The sequence below is a fragment of the Drosophila ficusphila genome, unplaced genomic scaffold (genome assembly GCF_018152265.1).
Source record: "Drosophila ficusphila isolate 14025-0441.05 unplaced genomic scaffold, ASM1815226v1 contig_286, whole genome shotgun sequence".
NCBI classification, from domain to species: domain Eukaryota; kingdom Metazoa; phylum Arthropoda; class Insecta; order Diptera; family Drosophilidae; genus Drosophila; species Drosophila ficusphila.
In genome coordinates this window covers 5,178,950-5,205,241 of record NW_025064189.1, presented here as the reverse complement: position 1 = coordinate 5,205,241, position 26,292 = coordinate 5,178,950, and the positions used below count along the sequence as shown (strand labels likewise).

Here is a 26,292-nt window from a genome sequence, read left to right as displayed (position 1 = left end):
TTTCAAATGCCTCTAAAAATAAACTGCAGAGTAGAAGTAAAAAATATTTAATTTCCTACAATGATTTCAGCGAAAGTTTAAAGTGTTCTTCAACTTTTCAATATAGTAAATGCAAAGAAATAAATAGTGGATACTACTATATACCACTTATTTGTATTATCGACTGCTTCTTTCAAGTTTGCATATTTATTGATTTACTGTGATAATAAGGATTGCTCTTGTAATTAAATGTAAGAGTATTTCTCCTGGAGGCTATGACAAAAATAAAGTCATTGCCCAGTAAATCACATATGTTAATTTAATGAAATTCCTCCGCTGTCCTAACGAGTCACCTTTGCAACCTAAAACCAAAGCATTAACCCTTCGCATATCACCTTCCTCGTTTCAGGTGGACATCGCTAACTGCCGGTGAAAAGGGTCAACAATGCAGAGTGCAAACAGGATGTAAAGGACGAGCCAAAACCAGACGAGAAGCAAGAGAAACAGCAAAGAGGAAGGAGGAAGGAGGAGGAGGAGGAGGACGAGGGTGGTCACTTTTCCGAGACGGGCTCTTCCAAAGGAAGGCAAGGTGAATCTGTTCCAGCACACGATGTCATCGATCTCGGCGCAGGGCGTGGTCGAGCGTGCCTCCGCCGAACTCTCGAAGCGGATCAACGGACTGGGGCTGCGGTCCAAGCACCACCACAGCTCCACCGCCGCCGCGGGCAGTGGTGGCGACTCCTCCGCCCCCGGTTCGGGTGCCACGCCCCCGCCGGCAGCTTCCAGCGGCAAGACATCGGTGATGGAGCGCGTGACGAACGCTTTATGTGGCGGCGGCAACTCTAACTCGAACTCGAACTCGGGTTCCGGATCGAACAGCTCCAATAGCAACTCCTCTGCACCAGCGGCCGCTGCTCCTTCGCCCGCCAGCAACGCCAATCCTCCCCAGACGCCGGACAAGCCTTCCCGCGGCAGTAGCCCCGGTCCCGGGGGCATCGCCATGCCCGGCGGACAGTCGCAGGTCCAGAACTCCACACACCACCTCCTGCAGCAACAGCAACAACAGCAGCAACAACAGCAACAACAGCAGCAGCAACAGCAGCAACACCTGCAACTGCAGCAGTCGCAGCAGCAACACCTGCAGCTGCAGGCATCCACGCTTATCAACTCGAACCACCATGTGATGGTGGGTCCTGCCCCGCCCAGTGGCATGCCGCTGGGCGCCCCGCCCACGCCCACAGTGAAGTCCATTGCCAAGCAGATGAACATAACCATACCGGGTGGCGGAGTCAACCCGGGATCGCCCACGTTTAGCACCATGGGCATGGTGGCCGCCCAGAAGGTGGCAGCGAGCAGCGGGGGCACTCCGCTGCAGCTGAGGAAGCAGCTGCCCAATCCGCACCTGCACCATCCGTACGGCGGCATGGGAGGCGGGATCACCGCCTCGCCGCTGATCATGCAACACCAGCTCCACCCGCCGCCCATCCACAGCATCGAGCAGCTGATGCTGGACGACCGCTTTCTGAGTAGATTCTTCCAGTACTTCTCGCCGTACGAGCGGCGGGTGCTCGCCCAGGTGTGCATCAAGTGGCGGGACACACTGTACCGCAGTCCGCGCTACTGGAGCGGCCTGCTGCCCACGCTGCAGTGCCGCGAACTGCGCCAAATGCCCGGCTGCGATCGCGGCAAGCTCTACAACTCGCTCATCCGACGGGGATTCCATGCCCTCGGCTTGGTGGGCGCCTCGGATGAGGACGCCCTCGACGTGGTCCACTCCTTCCCGCTCGCCTCCAAGCACGTCCACTCGCTCAGCCTGCGCTGCTCCTCGATCAGCGACCGGGGGCTGGAGACCCTGCTCGACCATCTCCAGGTGAGTTTGCATCTATAAAATATTTATTACTTTAATCAAGGATAAAATACAAGGAATTAGAAACTGTTAACGATTTAATAAGTTTTAAAGGTCATTTGAAATTCAATCTTTTGAGTACCAACAATTTAATTAAATTCAACACCTTAAAAATTTCATAAATTAAGGGTATTAAACTTGTTAAGTCTCCAAGAGATCCACTTATGCATTTCTTATCATTACATTTTACTAGATAATATCCAGATAAATAGTTAAATATAATATATCACAGAACTATTTAATTGATGTGCCAAGTCAAAAATCAAATTATTACTCAAAGAACTAATTTGAATATATTTAATGGTCAAATATAAGTTTAGGCAACTCTAATAATTACTCATTTTTCTAAGCTTACACAAAGTTTAAAGCAGACTCAAAAATTCAAAAGCCCGTACAATCAACAGAAGCTGAAAATTTGTTTTGCTCATTAAGATGAATCACTGAGAAAATGTAACAGAGCAGACTGAAAATGTTTGGCAAGCCTCGATTTTATCCCTTCGTCCTTTGAGTTACAAGTTTCCACTAGACATATATATATATATTTATATATATATAGTATTCACACACAAGTCTAAGTAATGGGCTGTCGTTTATTTAAAATGCAAGACAACTTGGCCCGGGGGCAGACGGCAATGTCCGGAAATCTGGCCCTGAAGGCCAACCCAAAGCAGTTGCTCCCAACTCGATGGCTCCCCTTTTTTTTTGGGGAGCAGCTGGCCCCTGGAAACGACTTTCATTTGGCGCAACATCCGACTTGATTTGCTGTCTGTTTGGTTTTTGTGTTCCTTTTTTTGGGGGGGGGACCCCGACGGAGATGGAATCGGAGAATGGCTGAGAGAGCATAAGTATTTGGGCCGTGGGCGTTTTGGCCAGCGGCAAGTTGACAGTGGTCAGTCCCGCTTTGGGCCACAAAAAAACCGAAATAAATTCGCACACGAATCTGAATCTGGGCAATGGTTAAAGCAAACTATTTTTTGATTTTATTTCGGGACTTGTGCCGCGCGCCAGAGAAATGAAACGTGTCAGAGCTGAAAGCTGAAAGCTGAAAACTGAAAAGCTGAAAGTGTGTCATCGCCTCGCGAATGGCTAAAAACTAAAAACACACAACCCCCCCTCCACAATCCCCGTTTTCGTCACTCGACGACCAGCATAATGAATTGATGCGATCAATTTCAGTTGCAAATCACATCAAAGCCCCGTCATAAATTTCATTTAATTTAGCCTATTATTTTGTTGCGCTAATTTGAGCGAACTGTGCGAGTGGCTCGATTGAAAGCACTCAGGGTGCATTCATAATTTCCACGCTCCGCCAGGTGAATCTTTCATGAGATGCACTCCAGTTCCGGACTATTAGTGTTTGTTTGGAGGGGAAATTCCAAATTTAATTAAAATAATTCAGCAATTTAAGAGGACTCCTCAGCAATGAATTTAAACTACAAAATTGTAATTGAATAGCAATGCTTTAAAATATTTTATTACATTTTTGTGGCTTTACTTTAATGATAAATAAAGGCAGCAAAATTGCAAAACCAAAATATAATCCAACTTTGGTGAGCTTAAAGCATGATGCTTTCTGCTTTGAATACTTTCAAGGGGCTTTAAACAATATCTTCTCATCTTAATTACCCAGTTTGGCGTTCTGTCATGGAAATATAATCCAAATCCTGGCAAAAGCTCTCACTTACAGCGCTCTCATCTCGAATAGCCATAATAACCCATTACTTCATCCTTGGTTTCCCCACACGCTTTGTCTTTATTATGGCCTTCCAACCGATTTCATCTTTTTCGGTTTGCCGGACTGCCCCAACAATCCCAGGGAGGCCCAAATCGAATTTGGACGAACAAGTGGGGAGCTTAATTGATGGCCAACTGTGTGGAGGGCCCCGGGCGAACTAATCCATTCATTTCATGGACCAATCCCGACCAATCTGGGAACTTAATCCACCAGGGGCCCAGCATGAAGCACCGGAAATGGTACAATCCCCCAAACAACCACACACACACATACACACAAACCGAAGCACATACATCTAAGTAAACACAAATACAAACACAAACACACACATTTGGGGAGAAGCCAGTAAAGTGGATAATGTTGGTGAACTCACTGTGGCCAAGTCCTCTGTGGAGCAGCGTTCTCCATGAATTTGCGGTCCTGTCAGCTCAGTCAGTCACACACTCGTTGAGTCGACTGCCATCACTCTTCTCTGTTCCCCAAAACCTTGATTTTAAGGGAATTTTCATGTTAGGGTGATCCCTCGCTGGGAAAAAGTTGAATAAATAACAGCAGAATTTGTAATCCCATATTCGTGATTAAATATGCATACCAATTCATATATACGGAAATCTTTAACTTTAAAGTATGTTTTATGAAAAACATAGTTTAAAAACTTTAAATTCGTTCAAGAATTTATGCCAAGCTTCTGTTTGATAAACTTTGTTTTTACACAAGGGTCAACGCTGCGTATGATGCTGATTTAAACCTATGCTTTTTTCCAATATTTTAATAATTCATTTATGAATAAAAGCCTTTGCAAATTTGACTTCAAACGCACTCCAAATCCAACACTTTGTAAATAATGAATAAAAGTAAAGAGGGTAGAATACCATATAATTTATAAATGGTACTTTTAACCTTTTGAAACGCTTTGATTTCCTGGATTCCTAACCTGTAGAAAAGGTTGGATTTTAAATAAAAAAGGGCTGTAACTTCAAATGAATTCCGGGTAGAACAGGCTCACCCTTTTGTGCATACGTCACTCCCACATGCTGATGTCAGAATTAATCCAGTGCGAATGCACGTCATGTTTATGAGCCTAGTACCTCGTACCTAGTAGCCAGTAGCATTTCCCCAGTTTGGAAATTTTCCGATGAATGCGAGTTTGTGGGCGCAGGAAGCGCCAACAAATGGTCTGATTGCAAATTGTTGTCGCTGGCAATGTCAACAACAATGACACACTGGGGACAAGTTGGGTTCGCCATGATGCGAAAGGATCAACCGCACTGGGCTCAGGAATTCGACCTTGGGGACTCGGCATAAAGTGGATGCGAGCTAACCAAATGGAATTCCCAACCCAACTCCCCGCTTTTCGTAAGCTTCCCGGAAAAACCTCAACATGCAACGCGAAATTAATGTTAGTTACTGGCGCTGAATGCGACGGAAATGCGGTGACTTTCCTGCATTCCTATACATATTTAATGGCAAATACACTGCAGTCGCCTCCGGCGAATACGAATATATGCGATTTCCGCATTGCCGCTCCGAACTTTCCACTCTTCGCTTTTCCGAGGGGGGCCTCAAGTGGGTCCGGGCTCCGGAGCACGTTGAACCCAACTGCGTTGACCCAGAAAATTATGCTACGCTCTTGCACCTTCGGCCATTCAAATTCGTATTCCGTTTGAGCTGCAATTGCGAATTTAAATTGGCCAATTTATTTAAATACAATCTTCACTTCTCTTTTGTGGGAAAATACTTCTTTTTAATGCGCCTGCAAATGCCACTGCTGAAAGTGATTAAATAGAAAGCTAAAATATTGTTTTAGAATATAATCCGGCCAATTAGAAAATACATTTTATCTTAAATTATTTTATATTCAAAACGTAAATAAAAAAAAAAATATATAAAGCGAAATGTATCATTTTTATTCAAGTCTGTGGAATTTAATTTATGCATTTTTGTTCAAAATATTTTTTCCCAATCAAATAAAATGTTTTATTGCAATGAAAGGCTTAAAGTTCGAAGGAAAAGGAAATTCTATTTCCACACAGACCACGGAAGTCAAATAAATATTTCTGTTTATGCAAGCAGAAATATTCGTAATTTGAAAGCCAAGATAAAGTACACTACATCTACCCAATTTATGTTAAATTTATCTCTTTTCCTGGGCGAGACCGACCAAAAACTGTCGTCGCTCCAACGAAAACCTCAGAAACCGAGGCGAAAACACTGAAAAACTTTATCCGGCTAAATAGTCACACATCCTGGCATGTGTGTGCCACCATTAGCATTTCATTGTGGAACTCTGCTTTGCGTGGCTGACTTTTCCCATCGATTTTCGAAAACACATGGCACCGAAAAAAAGTTTCCCTTGGCTACGGCAACGTGTTTTCTGCTCTGTGTTTTCCGTTCTGCGGCTCGAGTGTGAGTTAGCCATGGGGGGAAAAAGTTCCACAATTGTCCATAAAAACAAAATACGGAACACGAAGAGAGGAAAAATCTAAACAACAACCGAGCATTTACCATTCATAATGAAGTCATGCCAAAAGGCTTGGTATTTTTGTTGCTGCTGTTGTGTTTTCCCTGCTGATTGTTGGCAAAGTTAACCGATGTACAGAATCCAATTACTGGCCATGTATATTCAACACATCCGCAATTAGACCATTTAATTCGCTAATGAGTTGGATCCTTAGTTCTAATTTATGCAACGTTTCATCGGACACTAATGAAAAGCCAAGATAAAATCAAGAAAAGGACTTGGAAATGGTTTTGGGAATCCTTTTTTCTGAATTGACAAAACAGAAACCAATTTTCAGTCATTAAATCCTTTCCTTGATTTGTTTTTTCTATTTAAAAATATTGTTGGGAACCCCATAGAGTACCCAAAACTCCCTATGCTTCACCAGATTTTGTGTAATAACAACAGAAAGGTATTTCTTTGATGTTCTACGTAACATTTTTGCCAGAATTTTATTGGTTTTTCGTGCTGAGAAAATAAATTAATCCGAAAAGGAGGTTGAATGGATTAATTTTGATTTATTACACGAACTCACGGGAATTCGCATTAAGCAGGATTCTGATTAAATTGGTATCTCGCTGTTTTAGCTGTTTACGTTTTGTTATTCTTCCCCAGTCTCCAGTTTGGCGTCAGCTACGAGAATTGGAATTTTTCGCGCTTGATGCGTTTTGTGTGTGACCATCCTTGGGATTTTCATTTTTATATCGCGCTTCCGGCTGCATTTACTGTTTATCGCCTTTGTTTCTTTGTTTCCGGTTTTCCCGGGAAAGGGGAAATGGAAAATGGTTTCAAATCGAGGGTCCACAAACAACAATGGCTACTACATTTCGACACAAAGTCTGCCACTCGAATCGGGTCGCCACCATCGAGAGGTTTGTTTTTATTTCGTCGACAATGTTTTGCACTTGAAAAGGTCAAAGTTTATCCAGTTATAGGAAATTAAATGGCTCGCCCAACGCATGGATAAATTATTTTGGGTTAGTAGAAAAGTTTTGCCAATTTGCTGACTCGTTACTTTTTGCATAAAAAGTTCAACCCAATGCAATTTAATTTTACTTCATTCCCACTTTTATTCTGTGTTATATATCGTCGGTAATATGGTCGTAACCACCAGGTGGCATCAGTAATTTGTTTGGATCTGTGTGGTCCAGTTTTCCATTCAATTTACCGCATTCTACGCAATCCACGGAGCGATTCAGAATGCAATTTTCCGTGTTTTGTTTACCGACTGCCGTGAATGCAAAAATTCCATTAAGTTTCAAGCTTTGCGAAAAAACATTTCAGAAGGAAACTACTTGCATATTTTGAACTTCAATTTAATTGGTTTTATATTTTTCCAAAAAGTGTATAGATATAAATTTTTTTTGGAAATTTTCGTGGTCGTCAAGGCAAATAAAAAGTTGCGTATAATTATGTGGTAATTTTGAATGTTCTTTAGCAGATGATAAATATATAAAATCACCTGAGATTTAAACGTATTTATACCATACCAATGCATATACTTTTATATATGTTTTATGTAAAAATATATGCGCAGAGGTATTTTCGTTCCGATAATTTCACTGGCCTGCGATTGGCCTTTATTTTTTCGGCTCGTCAAGTGTCAACGCTTATGAACGCTGTGAAAAATGTCCAAAAGTATTTTAGAATACATCGGGCGGCAGATCATAAAAACTTTTGACGATTTTATGACACCCTTTTAGACGAATATAGCAAATTTAAGACTAAGAAATCCACAACAAAACTTAGGAATATTCGGAATTTCTTAGTCTTTTGAATAGAAAATCAAGTTCATTGCCAAGAAAAAGAACGCACTGAAGTAAAGTAAATATGGTTTAAATCAAATTTACAAATATTTTTGCCGAAACATTTTTTTGCACATGGTTTCTATTTGAAATTGTGAGGTATATAAGTTTGACTTTTATTACATTGCTTTATAGGCCCATAAAATGAATTGCCTTTTGATTTGAGGGGTTTCTCTGTTTAAACTTTGCTTTAAAAATTTAAACAATCCTAACAAAAAAAAATAATATATTTTACATAAAATAAAATCCAGACTTACGAGAGTTTATATATAAAAGAAACATTTGATTCCTGTTTTTTTGTTATGCCTCGCTGTAAATAAAGTTTATGCTTGTTATGAATGGACTGTAATATTTCTCCCCTTGATTTGCAGAGCTTGTTTGAACTGGAGCTGGCTGGCTGCAACGAGGTGACCGAGGCGGGACTGTGGGCGTGTCTGACGCCCCGAATCGTGTCGCTCTCCTTGGCGGACTGCATCAATATCGCCGACGAGGCGGTGGGCGCGGTGGCCCAATTGTTGCCCTCCCTCTACGAGTTCTCGCTGCAGGCAAGTTCAGATTGATGGGGATCCAAGGGGAGGGGAGATACTCCTTCCCCCTCCCCACTCCCTACTGTTCCCCTTTACCCTTCATTGGATTAATTGAATCTGGTCTCGCTCCCAACAGGCTTACCACGTCACGGATGCGGCACTCGGCTACTTCTCGCCCAAACAGAGCCACAGCCTCAGCATCCTGCGACTGCAGTCCTGCTGGGAACTGACCAACCACGGCATCGTTAATATCGGTAAGCGACACTTTGCCCCCTGCAAATTAATCAAATAACATGTGGAACGAATGCGAGGGGTCGTATCGGATACAATTTGTTCCGCAAACTGCACAGGGAAAAAAATACAATAAATCAAGTTACCTTTGAAGTGGTTCCCGAAAGTTGGAAACAATGAATATAAAGCCTAGAAATCTCAAGAATACATTTCAAAATGCAATTGAACATAGAAACTTTCTTCTGATGATAGTACATAGTATTTCAGTATACAGTTTTTTTATTTAAAAAATTAAATACAATTTTAAGAAGTGTTTGACAATTATTTCTCACTGCTTATAAAAAAGCAAAAGCTTTCGTTTCGCCTGACAATCAGAATAATTGAGCGCTGGCATCCACTTCCATCGATTGTAATGTTTTATTCAGAAATGCGGATAACTGAGTGGACGCGTGTAATGATGTCCTTCGCATCCGTGCTGATTGTGATCCGAAAAAACTGTGCAGGACATCCGCCGGGAGTGTGCCAATGGAAGCCCGAGTTGTAGAAGAATTGCGGACATAACATGGCTAATGAAATGCCCGTGTTGAGAGTAAGGGATCCTTTTGCCCCACGGGTCTGTCCTGCTTCCGAAAACGGGTGTCTTTGGGTCCTCGCCATCATGTCTAAACATTGCACTCAACTAATTGAAACTTTTTGTGGGACACTTTTTGTGCGATGCCGTTTCCTGGCCAACAGAGTAAGCAGCTATTTTTACATCCTTTGACGTCACGGCGCAAAAGAACCCTTTTCACTTGCAAATTGGCAGGGTCCAGGCCAAAGAAGTCCACTTTTTTCTCCACTGGCCAGAGCAAACAAAAAATATGAAAGCAAATAAAAGTTTTATTCGGAAATAATTCCACGGTTGCCAACGACAAAAAATCTAAATAAATACGTAACTGACCACAGGTTTAGAAAAACCTCTGAATAAATAGGTTTCTGGTCAAACAAACCAATAAATAAATAAACCAGAATAAGACAGTCTATTCCGGAACAACTTTGTTGTCGCGGAAACAGAATTTGTTTGGAAAAGTGGTTTAAAATATTATGGAAAAGCAATTCTGTGGTGGTGGTATAAAACATCCAAACAAAGGATTTTGTAACCTTTATAACTATTTATATAATTTGTATACTCTTTCAGAGGGTATTATAGAATATTTTAGAATTTAGAATTTTTTAATTTTCTTAAAATTTACCAATATTCACTTATTCTAAGTGCATAATTTAATCAGATTTAGAAATGGCATAGCTCTAAATGTTTGTTTTCTTATTCTATAACAAACTGCATCATTAGAAATATTTTTATTTTTTTATCTGTTTTTTTTTTTTTAATTTAATTTATAACCCCTTTCCAAATTTACAATAAAGGATGATTTTTATTTCTTTCTATCGAAGATAACAATTTGGGTAAAAAAAACTTGAGGCAACAAATATGCACAAAGTTTTGCGGTAGCCCTTGTTCTTCGTTATTATACGCAGTAAACTACTCGATTAAGCTGAAGTTTAGCCAAGTCAAAAGCGGCTTCAACTTGCTCTTTTTGCTCGAAACACATCCTCCGGATAAACTTGGCCATAAACCACTTTAATTGACGGCCACAATGCCTCGCAGCTGAGCAATTTTAAGGCGTGCTTAGGGGCTTTTTCAGGCGCCTGGCGGTAAACTCATTTAATATGCGATCGACAGAGCTGGCAAACATAAGCCCCCGGCCCACTCGAGGGTTAAGGGTCGGAGGTCGAGGGGCTGGCACACTCTTTGCTTTGCCTATGCACGCTGCTTTGACCTTTGACGACGCCCACCTGAGTCCCGAGTTCCAGGAGCTGCCTCTTCAGTCGTTTTCCTCTTTTCCGGGGGGCCTGAGTTTTGGGGGCAAACTTTGCAATCAATTTCATGGCACGTCATTTTCTTTTCCAACTACCTCCACCAGCACCTCCTCCCACCGCCATTTCCCCCAGCTGGCAATCAAGAAAGGCGAAAGGCTGCCTTTTCCCTATCCTCGGCACACATTGCGCCACAAATTAAGCTGCAGATTGCAGCAAGTTGCTGCAGGCGCCCAGGTAGATGGTAGATGGCTTCCCCCGGCTGGGTTTCCCTCCGCTTTTCCCATGCATTTCCCGGCTCCAATGGCTTCAGCTTCGGCTTCGGCAGTTAACCAGCCAGATTCCTGGCTGCAGAGCTGCGCATCGAAATCGAATTATCGCAGTTCACTGATCATCGACGCGGCTGCAGTCGCTGGTTTTTTGAGGAGGAGGTGGTGGGTGGCATTATGACACTGATTTCCACAGATACTCCTGGAAAAATACTTCAGCTGAGTTATATAAGATCATTAGTAAACATAAATCAAAGGTATTAAGAATAAAATTAAAGTTGGAGATATGAAAACCAAACAAGATTAAGCAGAAAAATATTCTAGAGAAGCTTTAAATTAAAAACATATTTAGTTATCTTAAGGTTAATTAAATAAAAGATTTGTTTATTAAGTTCTTATTATTCTTCAATTGAAGTTGCAAAAATAAAAGCTTAAAAAATTAGAACCAAAATATATAAAAAGTATACTCTTAAATAAAAATATTAAAAGCAGTCTTAATAATAATAATAATAAAATCAATACTTTCGCCCATAAAGCCCTCAAAGTAAACTTATTAAAAATAAGAGAGAAAATGCTCCATCGTAAATCCCTTCATTTCCCTTAAAAAGCTGAAAAATAAACAAACTAAACATGACTTTTAGAGCTTAGGGAAAATGAAATATATATAAAATATTAAAACACAGTCGAGCACCCGCTGTGTTAAGCATATTTTGTGCGTCTGCAAACAGCTTGATGGATGAAGGAGCACCAAAAGGCCAAAAACAGCCAGTAACAAAAGTATAAAAGGCATATTACACATCCGCCCCGTATAACAAAGATTGGCTTCCCTCTGTCTGCGTGTTTGTCTGTGTCTGTTTTTATTTTTTTTTTTTGCAGAGCGATGGGCTTTTGATTCGTAAGGACATAAGCAAATAGGCGCCATATTTAATGGCGGCATTTTGTGTAAATTGCAGCCCAATCATAAACTGTTTGCCCAGCAAGCATAAACAAGCCAACAGAAAATTCGAATCAAAAAAGAGACAGATCACGGGAAAAAGCCATCGGAAAATGTAAGCCCGTAATTATTTATTTTACGATTTAATTTAAGTGACCGCATTCCGAAAAAACATGAATAATTAATGGTCATTCAAAGGCCTCGAAAACCCTTAACACTCAATACAGGACGGACATTTTAAACATTTATTTTCACAGTAATCCAAGAACATAATTAATGCTGTCATTTCCCATTTTTCAAGTGCCAGTGCAAGCTGAAATTAAAATTTTCAGGTAGATGGGCTTCATTTAATTGTACAAATCAATATAGCTTTAATATATTCAATGGACTTCATTTTAAAAACAAAATGAGTTCATGGCTTAAAACATAACATATGTCTATAAAGTGCTGCACTTAAATCGGACTTTTTTGCCTCACTGAAGCAATATGCTATCCAAAGTTTAGCTTAAGTTTAAAACTAGCATTTAAAGCGCAACCTTGTACAGTTAGTGGCAAGTTGTAGTCTAAGCCGATGTCAAAAGTTGGCTAAGCCCGTTCACAGTTTACAGTTTAAAGTTTTCTGTTTTCAGTTTTCTGTTTTCAGCTGCCTGGCGTTGAACTTTTGGCCCGTCGGTGGCAAAACTTTTAATAACAACTCCCAGTTCGTTTCCGCTGCCCGGCGGCCATGAAAACTGCTGTTTGCCGTGGCAGGTTCAACTGTCTGCTCCGGTGGGTGCTTATCACAACATCGAGAAGCCATTTAGCTAATTGCATTTGGCATCTAATTGAATTGGGCCAGGCTCCAGGTTCGGAGTGATGGCTCCGCTCACAGGAGACAACGGGGGCCCACTTGCCCACTCGCTTGGCACTCGGCCAGCTCCATTTTTATGGCCCGTGTCAGCAGCACTGGGGGAAAAACTCGAGTCTTGATTATGTAACAGATTGTACATAAAACAGAGAAGCAAAAAATTCAAAAAGAATCAATAGATCTTCGAAAATTGTTAAGTTTAATTCAAAATTAGATTTTAGTGCGTACTTTTAAAATTTAATATTTTTCTATATATGTTTATATTATAAGCAAGGGATTTTTTTTTGTATGTGGCGTTAAACTAATTCACTTTGTAGTATTTTAGGTAGTTATATAAATAAATGAAGATTCATAATGGTCAAAAAAAAAGTTGAAAGTTTGCCTTGATTAAATTATTGTTCTGTAAAATAACAACCTATCTAACGAAATTGAATTAGAATTGCCAGAAGCAACTACATTTTATTGTAATGTATTTACTTTGAATTGACCTTCAATATTCAATATAAATAATTGTGATGTGGCACTCACATGAGAACCGTAGTTTCATATTCTAATACAAGCAATGAAGTTATATTTTATGTTACATATTGACAGAATTCCAAAACAAATGCGAGCTGTCGAATGTAAGCAGCTGACCAATTTATGAGCTGTTTTTCTCCGTGAAATGGGTGCTTTTCTTTTTGGCTCGTGTTATGTGGCTGCCGTTTTATTTGCCACTTCGGGACTTGAATGCGAGGTGACACATCATTTGGCACGCAATCCGTCCCGCAGGCGGAACCGGAAGAGCGGCTGCCTGACTGACTGACTGAATGGCTGGCTGAATGACTGACTGACACATTGACAGGACGCCCTTGCTGGCCGCGTCGTTAATTGCCGACGAGGTCGTTCAACCGGGCGTATGCGTGATTTATGCGTTCGCACGTGAACAAGAAAGCATCGCGAGTGCGAATTGCGAATCGCGAGTGGCGAGTGGCGAATCGTAAGCGAAACAATGAACAAGTTAATCTCCCATTAATTAGCAGTGTCATCAGGAATGTCGCCTTTCATTTAGCAGAGCCACAGCAAAGAAATAATGAATTGCGGCAACTACAAATCTTGCCGGGCGACAAATCAAATTCCTCTACCTGGCCCACCGAGCTTTTCACTCATTGTGAGCAGCACTCGCAGCTGATGAATTAACCAGGGGCGTTGTGTTGGGTAAAGAAAGGGGTTTCTTGGAAATAAATAAAAATAGAAAGAAGAGAGTGCGATTTTTAACCAACCTAATAACATTTATTTGACCAATTATTAATGTTTGAGAAAGTACATTTCCTATAAAAATCTTACACCTTTAAACATAAAAATCGTTGGTTTGGAATTTAAATCCAAAATCATAAGTGATATCCAAATAAATTAATATCTTGTTAATACTCTTTAGGATTATTATAATAACCCCTATGCATACATAAAATAGCTTTTAATTAATTGATTGCACACTAAAGCCATAATCATTATTAAAATTTTGTTTATGAGACATATCCCCTTAAAAACACCCCAATATTTAGAAGCTTGTTAATTGCCAAAAAGCTGAATAGTGGGATGCTGGTTGATTCGCTGGGTAAACTGCTAATGAAGTGGTTGCGGTTCGTTTCGCGCCTGAACAATTGCATTTGTCGACGCGAATGCGACATGTCCATCAATTTAACCGCAAACTGCACTCCGCCCGCGGCATCATCCGCTCGATTCCCTTTCAGGCATCCCCAAATTTAGAGGGGTTTGCCAGCCAATCTGTTTGTCTACCATTCAGTGGATGCACATGATGAAATTGCAGTGGGATTCAAACCCATCGACTAAACAAAGTGCATAGGAAAATGTGATTTGATTGAGCAGGAGCGTAAAATAAAATACATTGGTTGTATTTTTACTGCTTTTAAAAACCAGTTTTAATTTATGGTTAAATTATTAATAATATTTCCAACAAAATGAAATACATTCAATTTATCTTTTCATCAATAAGCAATTTTAATTTACTTCAGAACATAAATGAAAACAAATTTAAGAATAATTTTGTGTTAGTCTGCCCTTCAATTTCATAATTTTTTTCCAGATCCTTGAGCTCAAGATTAAATTAAAGACCACCCAATGCTGATTATGTTGAACCTGTAACTATACACCGTTGAGGCAATATCTGTATTTACCTTTCCTGGATTCCCTTGTCCTCTTCCTTTTCCTTTGGCAAAGACAAAATTCCTGTCCACCGAGGCATCGAATTTATCTTCTTCAGCTGTCCGCCCCCGAGACCAAAAATTGATATACTCCCTCGGTTTTTCCGGGAAAAAAGGGGCGTGGCATTGCCGCATCCTCCGACCTTCGTCCTTCGTCCATCGAATCCTAGTCGCGGTCGGTCCCATTTCCCTGACGATGCTGATGATGAACGCCCTTCGGGTGTCGTGTTTATTTAATTACATTTGCATTTCCCTGGCAGCCGAGGTTGCTGCCGTGCCGTCGTGTTTTTTTCGCTCTCTCGCCGAGAAATTTTTAATTAACTTTATTTTTACAAAAGCTCTTCGGGGGGCGATGCCATCGTTTTCCCCCAACACGCATTGTCTTCTCTTATTTTCCCCTGCATCGGCGACGGAGACTTGGCCAAATTGTCAATCAATTGTCAGCTGGCGGTGACCATGAACTTAATGTAAATCGCCAACAAACTTGCGCGACTTAAAGATCACCTGAAGTGCGATGGGTGCAGCGATATGGAAAGTGCACTCCCCAGTGATTTGAGTTAATTAAAGGCAGCTTCTTAACTTTTAAGGTGGGATAAACGGGGTTGAGATTGTGTCCTTTTCCCACGGCTTTTAAAAGAGGTTTTCCTGGGGAATGAACATTTAAATGCGAACCTACAAGTAAACAAAACTATGAATTACATCGATAAAGATATAAAATGTATAACATTTATTAAATAAATATTTTAGAAATTATTTCGAAATGTTTTTCGAAATAACAAATAAAAAACTATAAAAGTTCGGTCTACCAGAAACAAATTGCAGACTTTATTATTTCCAAATAAACGTGCAATAAAAATCGCTCAAATAAAAGCAATTAAACGGATGAAGTCCTCGCAAAAGCAATATGAAATTGCAATTGAATGGCACTTGGAGGAGAAATAAATAAATAATAAAACTGACAAATGCAGGCCTTAAATAAATGCAATATAAAATGCACACAGATTGCTTTCGAGGCTCGAAATGTCAGATAGCAGATGGAGGGCAAGGACAAACTGGCTTTGCACTTCGCCGGCGAGATTTCCCCTCCAATTTCAGTGCAACTATATTATATACATATATATACGCACATAACGTCAACTTGAATGCAAACATGCAAGTTCAAAGTTGAGGGCCAGGCCACAAGGAACATAATTGCTGGCTCATGTAATGCGATTTGAGAGGCTGCCACATGCAGCAAGTTTAATATCAAAAACGGCGTTGTGAAAAGGCAAAAGTTGCGCGGGCGCGTGGGAGAGTGAAATTCAATTTTAACTGCATTTGATGGCAGCTGAGACAGCCGCACGCACACGGAATTACGGCGGAAATAGTGGCACGCAATGACGCACGCCGGAAAATCGGAGGAAGAGGCAGAAGAATTGCCAGCTGCCAATGCATAAATGTACCCACTCCCCCTCCACACACACAAACACCCACACACACACACACATATACCATATTCACTTGGGGCATCATGGAGATGCTGATTTTCATGTTGATGATGTTGTCACTGGCCGACAGCTGGGCTCCAAACAGTTAGCCAGTCCCTACTTATTCTGGCCATTATATTATATCGTATATATGGCACCAGGCGCCCATCTGCAGCTCAGGATTAACACCACCCACCACCCACCTCCCCCTCCTTTTCTCCACTTGCCGGAGAAAGTGACTTCTGTGGGGACTTTCTGTCACTTTCGCCGGACAGTGAGGAAAGTGTCAAGTGAAATGGTACACAAAACTCGAACTGGGGCAAGATATGGCATAAGCTTCTTGCTAATTTTGGCATAGGCAGAGCTTTATACTTATTATATATGTATGTTAAAGTAGAGAGCAAACACGTTGCTTTCAAAAGTTTGTGTCATTTTTTGACACACTTATAAAATTGTTATTAAAATGGTGTCAAAAGTTAGGAATTTGTTAAGTAAAAACATTCAACATTTGACAACCAATATTTCAGTCGTAGTATTTTCTCTGAAAATTTAGAAAATTTAAAAATCGTAACCATATTCAAATATTTAATGTTTTAAAAAGTTTTTTATTTTGCTTATAACAGATAAATGCTCATGTAACATATATTTGAACACGTTATAAAGCTTAAAACTTTATTGATTTTGCTGTACCTAAACTGCTCCATTCTTCAAACTTTTGGCAAAAGTTATTTTATATAAGCTAAAAAATCTTTCAATTGGTAAAAAAGCAAAACAAAGCAAAATACAACCGCTGCAGCAATTCTCAGCAATTAAAAAGCAATCGGTGAGTCAAACTGGCGCAATCTAACTTTAACTGGGGAGGAGTAATTGACGTCATTAAAGTTTTCAGTGGAAATGCTCAAGAAGCAGAGCGGAAAGCCCTGCAAAAAACACTCGTTGGCCAATAGAAGAACAGACAACAGCACACGAAACTGGGTTAACAATTTACCCTTTTTTTTTTTGCTTGCGGAAATGCCTGGAAAAGATGTGAGCCAAGTCACAAGGGAGGACTCCAGAGGCTCCTGCCAACTGCCAATCAAACTCACACACTCACAAACACACTCACACACACACAAGCAATGACCCGCGCCATCTGATGTGGAAAACGCGTGGAAAACGCAGGAAAATGTGGGAAAGGCAGGGAAACTACGTTCGCAGACAGACTTGTTAGGTGTATATATAATATATGTATGTTTGTGTATCCAGAAAGATCCAGAGCACGGGGACCATAAGACGACAATTCACCTGAGCATTTAAAATGCATTTTTAATAAAGTCGCTTCAAGGAGAAATACAAAATAGGACTCAGTGGGTCAATCAGTTTAAGACTAACTAATTATTAAGTTGGGCCACCTCATTAATAAATAAGGTAGTATAAGGTAGTAAGGGAAATTAGCCCCCCAATTAACCAGTTTTATATGTATGGACTCTAGCTAACTAATAAAATATTATAAAATATTTTAAAAATTCTAAAAATTAAAATTTACGGATTAAACAATAAGCAATAATATAATCTTTGAATTTAAGGGTGTTTTTATGAAACAAGCATATGATTTTGGTATTTTTAGGCAGCATATAAGATTAAGGAAATTAAAATACTTTGTACTTATGTGTCCTTAGTTGAACTAAACCAAATGCCCTATCACTTCTCAAATAAATAAATAATTCCCCGAACATAGTAATCTCAATTACCAGTTTGACAAGCAATCCCCGCCGAAAGAAAAGAAACAAGATTATTTCTGATTGAAACTGTTTGCCTGCAGTGAATTCTGTCAAACTGCCAAAAGAATCGTAATTGTAGCTAAATCTTATTTTCGTCGATTTCTTTGTGGCACGCTTTCAACGTTTCTTTTTTTTTTTTTGTCTTTTTGGCAATTTGTATCGCATCATTTGCATAAATTAGTGCACGATTTATGGTATAACAAGACATAAGAAGAATAAACGTATAGGTATATACCTAATAAAAACATAGCACATGCATTTATCAACATTAGTTTAATACACTCAGATATTTCAAGGTTGGCGATTCTGGTTTTGACTTATGCAGAATTGTCTTGTAAGAAATTAAATAATGATTTTGTTTTCAGGTGCTATGTCAACAAGACATTCATTCACTGTAAAACTTATTTAGACTTTTAGCTTTCAACACCTTTTGAACAGATTTATTTAGATTTAGGTTTAGTTCTCTATTCAGTTTTCAACACCTTTTAAAGAGATTTATTTATTTGAAGCTCTCTTACTTTGTTGAAAAGCAAAGTATCCAATTGTTCTATAGATGATTTTAGTAAATGCCAATGATTTCTGTAGAACTTCAGCTCATAAAGATTACATAAAGAGTAACAAATTCTAATTTAATTTGTAATACTTAGCTGGCGAATCCTCTTTGGATTTTAAGAGGAGCTTGCTTTAACTTTCCTGGAATCTTGAGTTGTCAGGACCTGATGGCTCCACCATAACCCAAACCCCCAGGAGGAGCTAATCTGGCATTGCGCAACCTCATCGCGATTCGCGGTAGTTCATTCCGCCCACTCCGCTATTTCCCCCCATTTTCCGCCCACTTCATTGCCATTTGCCATGGAAACTGTAATGAGGGGGAAGCCTAATGAGGCCTGCACGTTTCGAACATTATTTGCCTATGCGAGGGAACTAGACTCGCGAACCACGACCTCTTAACCCCAAGACGACCTTTCCCCGCTCATTTACGCACTCATTGTTTGGCCTCAAAGTTTGCCGGTAATTGACAGGCCACTTAAACCCTAAAGCGGTTAAGCCTCAGTTCCCTGCAGCCCGGGAAATTGGGTAAGATTTATTTTAACACTGCAGCTTTTGCAAATCCTTGGCGGAGGTAACTTAAAATAACTTGAATCCTGGCTTCTCAGCACTAAAATACTCCTGCAGGCTTTCATTAACTTTCCTTGTGCGGTAAAATTTTAAGTTTCCTTGGCCAACTTAAAATTGGTTTACAGCTTTCTACAGTTTAACACATTTTTACCATTTTATGAAAAACTTTGAGGAGATTCTCATTAATTGATTTCAAAGAAATTCTGGGATCTCTTTTACGAAATTCCAAAAATTTGTATTCATTTTCCTTTGAATTCTTAGAAGGAATAGCTTCTAGGAATTTAATATTTATTTCCAGACCTCTTATTTATGCCTCAAATAATTGTAAATAAACAATTCTAAATGTTACAAAGTGTTTATTGACGTGGAAATTAAATCCAAGCCAAGGTATTCGCACAATGGGGTATTTATTGGTAACTTCTGCGGCTGCAATGCCATTGAAGGCATTTCATTTGTTAAGAAACCATTTTGAATATTATTTTCAAAGAAACTGAAAGGCGACTTTGGTACGTTTCGATTTAGCATGAGCTGATTTAGCTGAAATGCTTTCATTCTGCTGCTGCTGCTCCTGCTTTATTTAATATACTCGTAAAAGTTTTGTTGCCACAGTGAAATTTCATGGCGTTTTCCCCTCACTTCATTCCTCTGCCCAACAGTTGAGTAATTGGCATAATGACTGCCATCTACTGCCACTGGCAGGCAACTGAACCTAAACTTTAAGCAGCTTTATTGGAGTTTGCTTGAATGAGTTTCACATTGCTCGGCGAAATCCTGAAGACCAGCTTAATTTATTGATTTTTGTTCGACTGGCAGTTGCCTTTAATGACTAGAATTAATCGCTTTTAACTTCTGGTGGGCAGAAAAGTTGGTTCTTTCTCTTAGTTGTTAACTTAACTAAGTGGTTACATTTGTTATAAGTTTCTTAGACCATCAAACAACCTTTAGGAAGATAAATATCCAATATTAAAAACTAAGTTCAGTTATTTACTCCTATTTTATAGCTATTAAAAATTGCAATATATATATCAGTAATGCGTATACGTAATATTTACATCACTCATACGCAGTGTATCACAATTAAGTACTGTCTGAATGGGAAAACTTTGAGCAAATACAATTCTGCCGATTGAACCCAAAACGAGGCAATTTGAAAGAATCGGCAATCATCAAATGAATGTCATAAACAAATGCTAACCGTTCTGTGAGCATAACTTTCCACATGTGAGTGTGTAATAGCTCGAAAAATCAATAAAAATCGTTGGCACGCCAAAAGGGAGCAGAATGGAAGCCATGACGAGAGCCATGAACTGTCAATAAGCATGGAATTTGTGAGTTGTCCCAGTCCCGGGAAAGATACTCAAACTGACAGGGGCTCTTTTCGAAGAAATGACAACAAAAGTTTACAGAAATATATAAAAATATGCGATTCAGCCATTTTTTTGAATCGAAGCCTTGTGGTTGAAAACTTTTTGTTAATGAGCAAATTAAATTATGGCTGTCAAGCGTTGACAGGCCAAACATTATTGTGTGAAATTCTGGGAAACAAGAAACCCAAGCTGAATGCCAAACGAGCCTCGCATAAACGACGCTAGTTGTTCTGGGAAATGTAAATGTATCTCACAGATACACAAGTTACAAGTTGTTTGCCTGACATGTTTGTGCCCCCCATCCTTTCTCATTTTTTTTTTTTTTAAGTCCTTTCTATTGACACTTGTCTCTGTCTCAACGAGTGCGTGTGCTGGGGGAATAGAAGCCCACGATTTGGGACACTATTTCTGATGCCGTTGTCTTGTCAGCCGCGAATTCCCATTTCCATATCAAGCAGCCAGGTAGACTTTGCTCTGCTCTCGTCAACTCTCCTGACTCGTAATCCGCCGGAAATTCCCGGAAAATGAACCCAATTTATTCATAGAACGAACGAATCATTCCGAACTTTGCAGGCTAGTAATTTGTTTTTCCCCACCTGCGGGGCAGCCACCCAAAAAAAAAAAGAGAGAGTCAATGTTGGGAAAGCCAGCTACCAGGAATTCAAATGGTTAAGAGCAAAAAAGTTGACGAAATGAATAAAATATATAGAGGTTACAGTCAGTGACGACCTCTTATATAATCTACAACTCTCCCGTGAGGCTAACAATTTCAAGATTAAGTTATATTTGCAAGTCTGGCATTGAATTTCCTTATCAATAAAACGCAGTGTGCAAAATATAAATAGAATAATAAAATGAGTGCTGCTTTTCGACTAAAAAAATCTTCTTTTAAGTTAGTGGAATTTTAAAACAATAATAATGAAACTTTTTAATGAATGTATGTTGTTAGTAATTATAATTATACCCACCTCGTGTGAAGAAGTCATCTTCTCTGCAATTCTGATAATACGCATTTAAAAACAATTTATTTAACATTCCTTTTCACATAACATATATTTTTAAAAAAAGATTAAATATGTTTTTTGTCAATATGGATACAAATTCTTGTAACAATTGCTACTATTTGCCATTTTTTATTTTCTTTTGAGCACTCAATACTATATTATATTTTCACTGGTTCCCTGAATTGCTGCTCTTTGCTGAAATTTCAGGATTTGTGATCGCAAAAACGAGTAATCCTGCGGTGGGCGGCTTTTGGGGGCCGATCAATTACCCGTTAGTGTCGGTCACAAAACGAAACAACAACACAGGATAGGAACTCCTGATCACTGGCTTTAGCCTGGGCAAATATAAAGTAATATTCCGATCGGGACTCGAGTCGAGAATCACGAGATAGTTGTGCACCGATGCAACGCTGATAACGAAATGAATTTCAGCGGTGATTGCAGGCGTGATAAATATGCGATCTGCTGCATCTGGTCGATCTGAGGGGCTTCTAACGCTAACGCTAATGCTCCGAACTCGCTCCGAGTGTAATTCAATCGATGTCACTCTGGCTGCGATCATTATCGATCGAACACGGCTCCCCGTTTCCCGTTCCCCGATCCCCGGATTATCCCTATCCCTATCGCATTGTGGTCTGATTGCGTCGCCGGCGGCTCTTAATCACAGTTGCCATCACGACTTAGTGCATCGTAACTGTATATGCGTCTGTCTATGGTATAAATACACAGATGTACAGTAGAACTTCTAAGCCACTAACCACCAAAAATTAAATAAAGATCTTCCTGTTTATTAGGGCTAAATAAAAACAATACTTTTATATAATAATCAGTATTTATTATTAATATTATTATTTGCTTTAAAGTAGATATTATTGAAAGAAATATCACAATAATTTTTTTTAAAAAGTATACTTAGTTTTTACTCATAAAGCATTTTGGTAAAAATATTGGTGTTTAAGTCTTGTTTCCCAATTTAAAAAGTTCTCCTAAAAATCATTTTTAAATTTTGAAATAATTATGTTGTAACCTATTAAGCGTTTTAGATTTATTTATTTATCAATTATTTGTTATTAGTTCCCTTTAATGAAGCTTCACTGCCTGCACTAGATGTTTGTGTGCACAGAGGCGCCTTTGTCGTTGGATGTTTTTTGCGGTTTTTAGCTTTTGGGGCGTCGCCGTTGCCATTGCGGATTGTACTGCATCCGTCGCTTGATAGATACAATTACAGTTAGCTCCTTGAGGAGCTGCCGTCGCCTGGTAACTTGGCCAAGAGCCCTCCCGCGTTAGCCAAGTTGGTCGTCAGCGTTACGGTTATTGTCACTGCTGTGGCTTCTCCCCGAACGGCGAACGCCGAACGCCTCCAGCCGCCCCCTCGATTACAACTGAATATGCAATGGTTTTGCAATTCCTTCGCTCACAATCATCCAGATAAAAAGGGATTTTTACAAATGCTGCTATTCCTTAAATGGAGGGATAAGGCGGTGAATTTATACTCCAAATCAGATACCCAAGCAGCACATTCAAATTGATTAAGACAATTGAAGAGACAGTTTGTGGGAACTTTATCAGAAGTGAATGTAACTATCTGTGGGTTATTTATATAAACTTTAAAATTAGATTCCCACTTATTATTTAAGTCCCATGTAAACAGCACTTATTTATTAATTTTGTGAAGTAAGTTTTAATATATATTTTTTTTTAAATATTAAGTAATCTTTGGTACAAACGAATTCAGACAATAAAAACATTTTGTCATGGACTAATAATAATTTCCTTTCGCTTCGTTCTCGATTCACTTTTTGAAATTCAAAATTTAAACTCTAAAAATAAAGGTTCTTTTATGTAGAGCACATAAAAGCTTCGCTTCAGCTGGGTTAGTCAACAGAAAGGCTGAGCACAGCGATTTGTTTGTGTTAATTTTTCATAGGCCCCCATTCAGATCGCTGTTTGCGTTGGCTTTCCATTTGGCCCAGGAGCTAGTATCGCGGTTATCTTTGCGTGGATTCGCTCGTTGGCGAATATTTTGTAATTCAAATCGCTTTTCGTAGGCCTTGTGGTTTTTTTGGTCAGAAGCCAAACAAGAGGAGCGCTTCACAGCTCCTCGCAAGTATCTAAGTTTCTGAGTATGTGAGTATAGTATGTGGCGGTAACCAAAGTGGGGCACACACCCACCTACTTGCGTACTTATAGATAGAAGTGCACTGGCCAAACTGGAAACTATTATAATTCATTTATATAAATATTAGTCAGGGAATGCTGTACTACTTTTTGTTATATTATTATTTTTTTAGGAGCTTAATGATTAGAAACTGAAAATGATTAACGTTTAATAACAGCCACAGTAATTGTTTATTTCGAACTAAAGCAATTTATATTTCTATTTAATATGCCTTAGTTGTCATTATATTTTTTCTGAGTGATTCTAAGGTGAATATGGAGTGACTCTAAGTGAATACAAAGCGGCTTAGTTGACCGGACCCTGCATTTTTCGACTTCTTTCAACTCTGGAATGGGGACAAAGTGTTTGGGGATGATAATGGGGTCGGGAGTTTCCCGCAAACACACACACATATACACACAGCGCATTATATTGCCTGGAGTTTGTTTTCTTTGGGTGCTTTTATCTCTGTTTACGCAGCCGCAGCACGTGGCCTCCTCTTCCGCCTTAAACCCAACTACCTCTCGCTTTTCACCAAGGGAAAATATGCCTAATTCTCATTAGCAAAGTCTAAGCGGCTTACGAACGGTAATTGCAGTTGTGTGCTTCCATTACACATTATAAGTTATACATTATCATTTATTGGTAATCCATAATGACAAAGCAACACAAAACAACTCTTCGAAATTCCACAACACAGGGAAATGTAAATATTGACGTCATCAACAAACCATTGAGTTTGATTTATTTGTTTGGGGTTTTTACCTTTGACTATCATTAAGGAGGCCAAATAAAGGCAATGAGTTGACAACTATGACTTGTCACGGATTTATCTTTACATGAATATTTGCCTTTTGAAAATTAGAATCTTAAAATTGTATTAAAATTTATGAAACAACAACAACATGGTTTCTTGCCCAAATATCGTTGCGCGTACCATTGAAAGAGGGTATCAGACTTTTCTTTAAACTTTAAAGAAGTTTGTGCCATTATTCTTCTTCAATTGTCCTCTAATATTCCCCACATGCTCCAAACCCAAAGCTTATCCAAGTAAACAGGGCATTGTGCCTTTATCCCCCGAAAGGACAAATAATCCGTGATTCGCAAAGGAAAAGCAGCACAAACAAGCCAAAAGTGACAAGGCGAAATGTGGAGCAGAGTAAACTGAAGTCGACACAAATGGAACGAGCTGAGAAACAGCCTCTCTGTTTAACTAGAACAGCAGTTGGCTCTGTGGGCCTTAAATAGCCGTGGTAATTAGATACATGACACATTAGTCTATCTCAAGACAGAATAGAGCTTGGCAACAAATCCGGAGCAAGTAAATAGCTTCATGTAAATAGGTTCTTGGTGTTGCAATCTTATGAATAACCACAAAACCTAATTACCACTCATATTGCATTCGGGTTTTATATATGTACATACTTACTTTTGAAGGAACTCTAGTTTACTTCAAGACATTTTTTGATTTAAGAATCCAACAAAATATATGTTAATGAGTTTCATTGACAAGATTTAAAACTCTTTTTATTTTGTTCTTAAAAGATTTTATTAGGTTCCCTTCCATTAAAGTTCCTAACCTACAAAGTATATATTTTTATAAAGAAAACATGATTTTATACCTACAAAGTATATATTTTTATAAAGAAAACATGACTTCTTTAAAATTGAAACACATATTTAACCAAAAAATAATTAAAGTTTACGCAACCCAGGGGACATGAATTCAATTTTGGCCGAACTTTATTTGGGTGATTACTGCGTTAATTTAATGGGCGAACAACTAAGTTTTCATACTCAATGCCTACTTAAAGTTTGAGTTTAAATGGGGCCAACTCCTGGGAGGCATTAGCCACACGAACACACTTCTCCGGCCGACTGCAGAGACCCCATTTCCTGGGACGTGTTCCCTACAAAGTGGAGCATCTGCAGCCGGCTACGTGAGGCGAATTCTCCGCAGCCGAGGAGCCAGTTCCCCAGCTGATGCCTGGGCCCGAAACTAATGCCAAACTGCCGTTCTTCTCCTCCGATTGCAGTGCACTCCCTGCCGCATCTCACGGTGCTCAGCCTCTCCGGGTGCAGCAAACTGACGGACGACGGCGTGGAGCTGATTGCCGAGAACCTGCAGAAGCTGCGAGCCCTGGACCTCTCCTGGTGTCCCCGCATCACGGACGCCTCGCTCGAGTATATCGCCTGTGATCTGAACCAGCTGGAGGAGCTCACGCTGGATAGGTGAGTGCTTCCCTCTTGTGCTCCAATGTCCCCTTTGGGCCCTAATTATTCATGAGAAAAATTCAATTTCCGTCGCCTAGTGACTCAACCTCATCTCCGCCGGCAAACCATTAGTTGGCCAAAACTGAAGCCAATTGCACTTACCAAAAACAAGTTGTACTCTTTTTTCACTTGTCTGTTAAATAAATAGCGTAGTTACTATTTAGAATCGCCTTTTAAAATACTAACTAAAGTTTGTTGATTATTGAACTGCCTTCAGAATAATTAGGAAAAAGATATGAACTCATTTGTTAAAAATCCGTAGGCCTGTTAAAAGTCCCATTATATGTTAGTGATTTTAATCTAATCTAATAATAGTATATATCATCAATATTTCCACTCATACACTGCACAAA

The 26,292-nt window shown here is 39.5% G+C and overlaps 1 protein-coding gene and 2 long non-coding RNA genes across 3 annotated transcripts in view; 2 read left to right on the top strand and 1 right to left on the bottom strand.

The window, feature by feature from the left end:
• Positions 1 to 502: 502 nt before the first annotated feature.
• LOC108100527 (F-box/LRR-repeat protein 16) overlaps positions 503 to 26,292 on the top strand; it is a 30,126-nt gene continuing 4,336 nt past the window's right edge. Inside the window, exons 1-4 of the mRNA XM_017204486.2 lie at positions 503 to 1,849; positions 8,297 to 8,470; positions 8,589 to 8,706; positions 25,702 to 25,897. Coding sequence (XP_017059975.1) covers positions 590 to 1,849; positions 8,297 to 8,470; positions 8,589 to 8,706; positions 25,702 to 25,897 — 1,748 coding nt within the window. The 5' untranslated portion in view covers positions 503 to 589. The remainder of the gene's footprint in view (positions 1,850 to 8,296; positions 8,471 to 8,588; positions 8,707 to 25,701; positions 25,898 to 26,292) is intronic.
• On the top strand, positions 8,948 to 9,639 carry LOC108100531. Its single transcript, XR_001771995.2, has 2 exons — positions 8,948 to 9,419; positions 9,489 to 9,639. It is a non-coding gene; the product is annotated as an uncharacterized LOC108100531 (long non-coding RNA).
• On the bottom strand, positions 9,545 to 21,905 carry LOC108100530. Its single transcript, XR_001771994.2, has 3 exons — positions 21,472 to 21,905; positions 14,765 to 15,463; positions 9,545 to 11,008 (listed from the first exon to the last, which is right to left on the bottom strand). It is a non-coding gene; the product is annotated as an uncharacterized LOC108100530 (long non-coding RNA).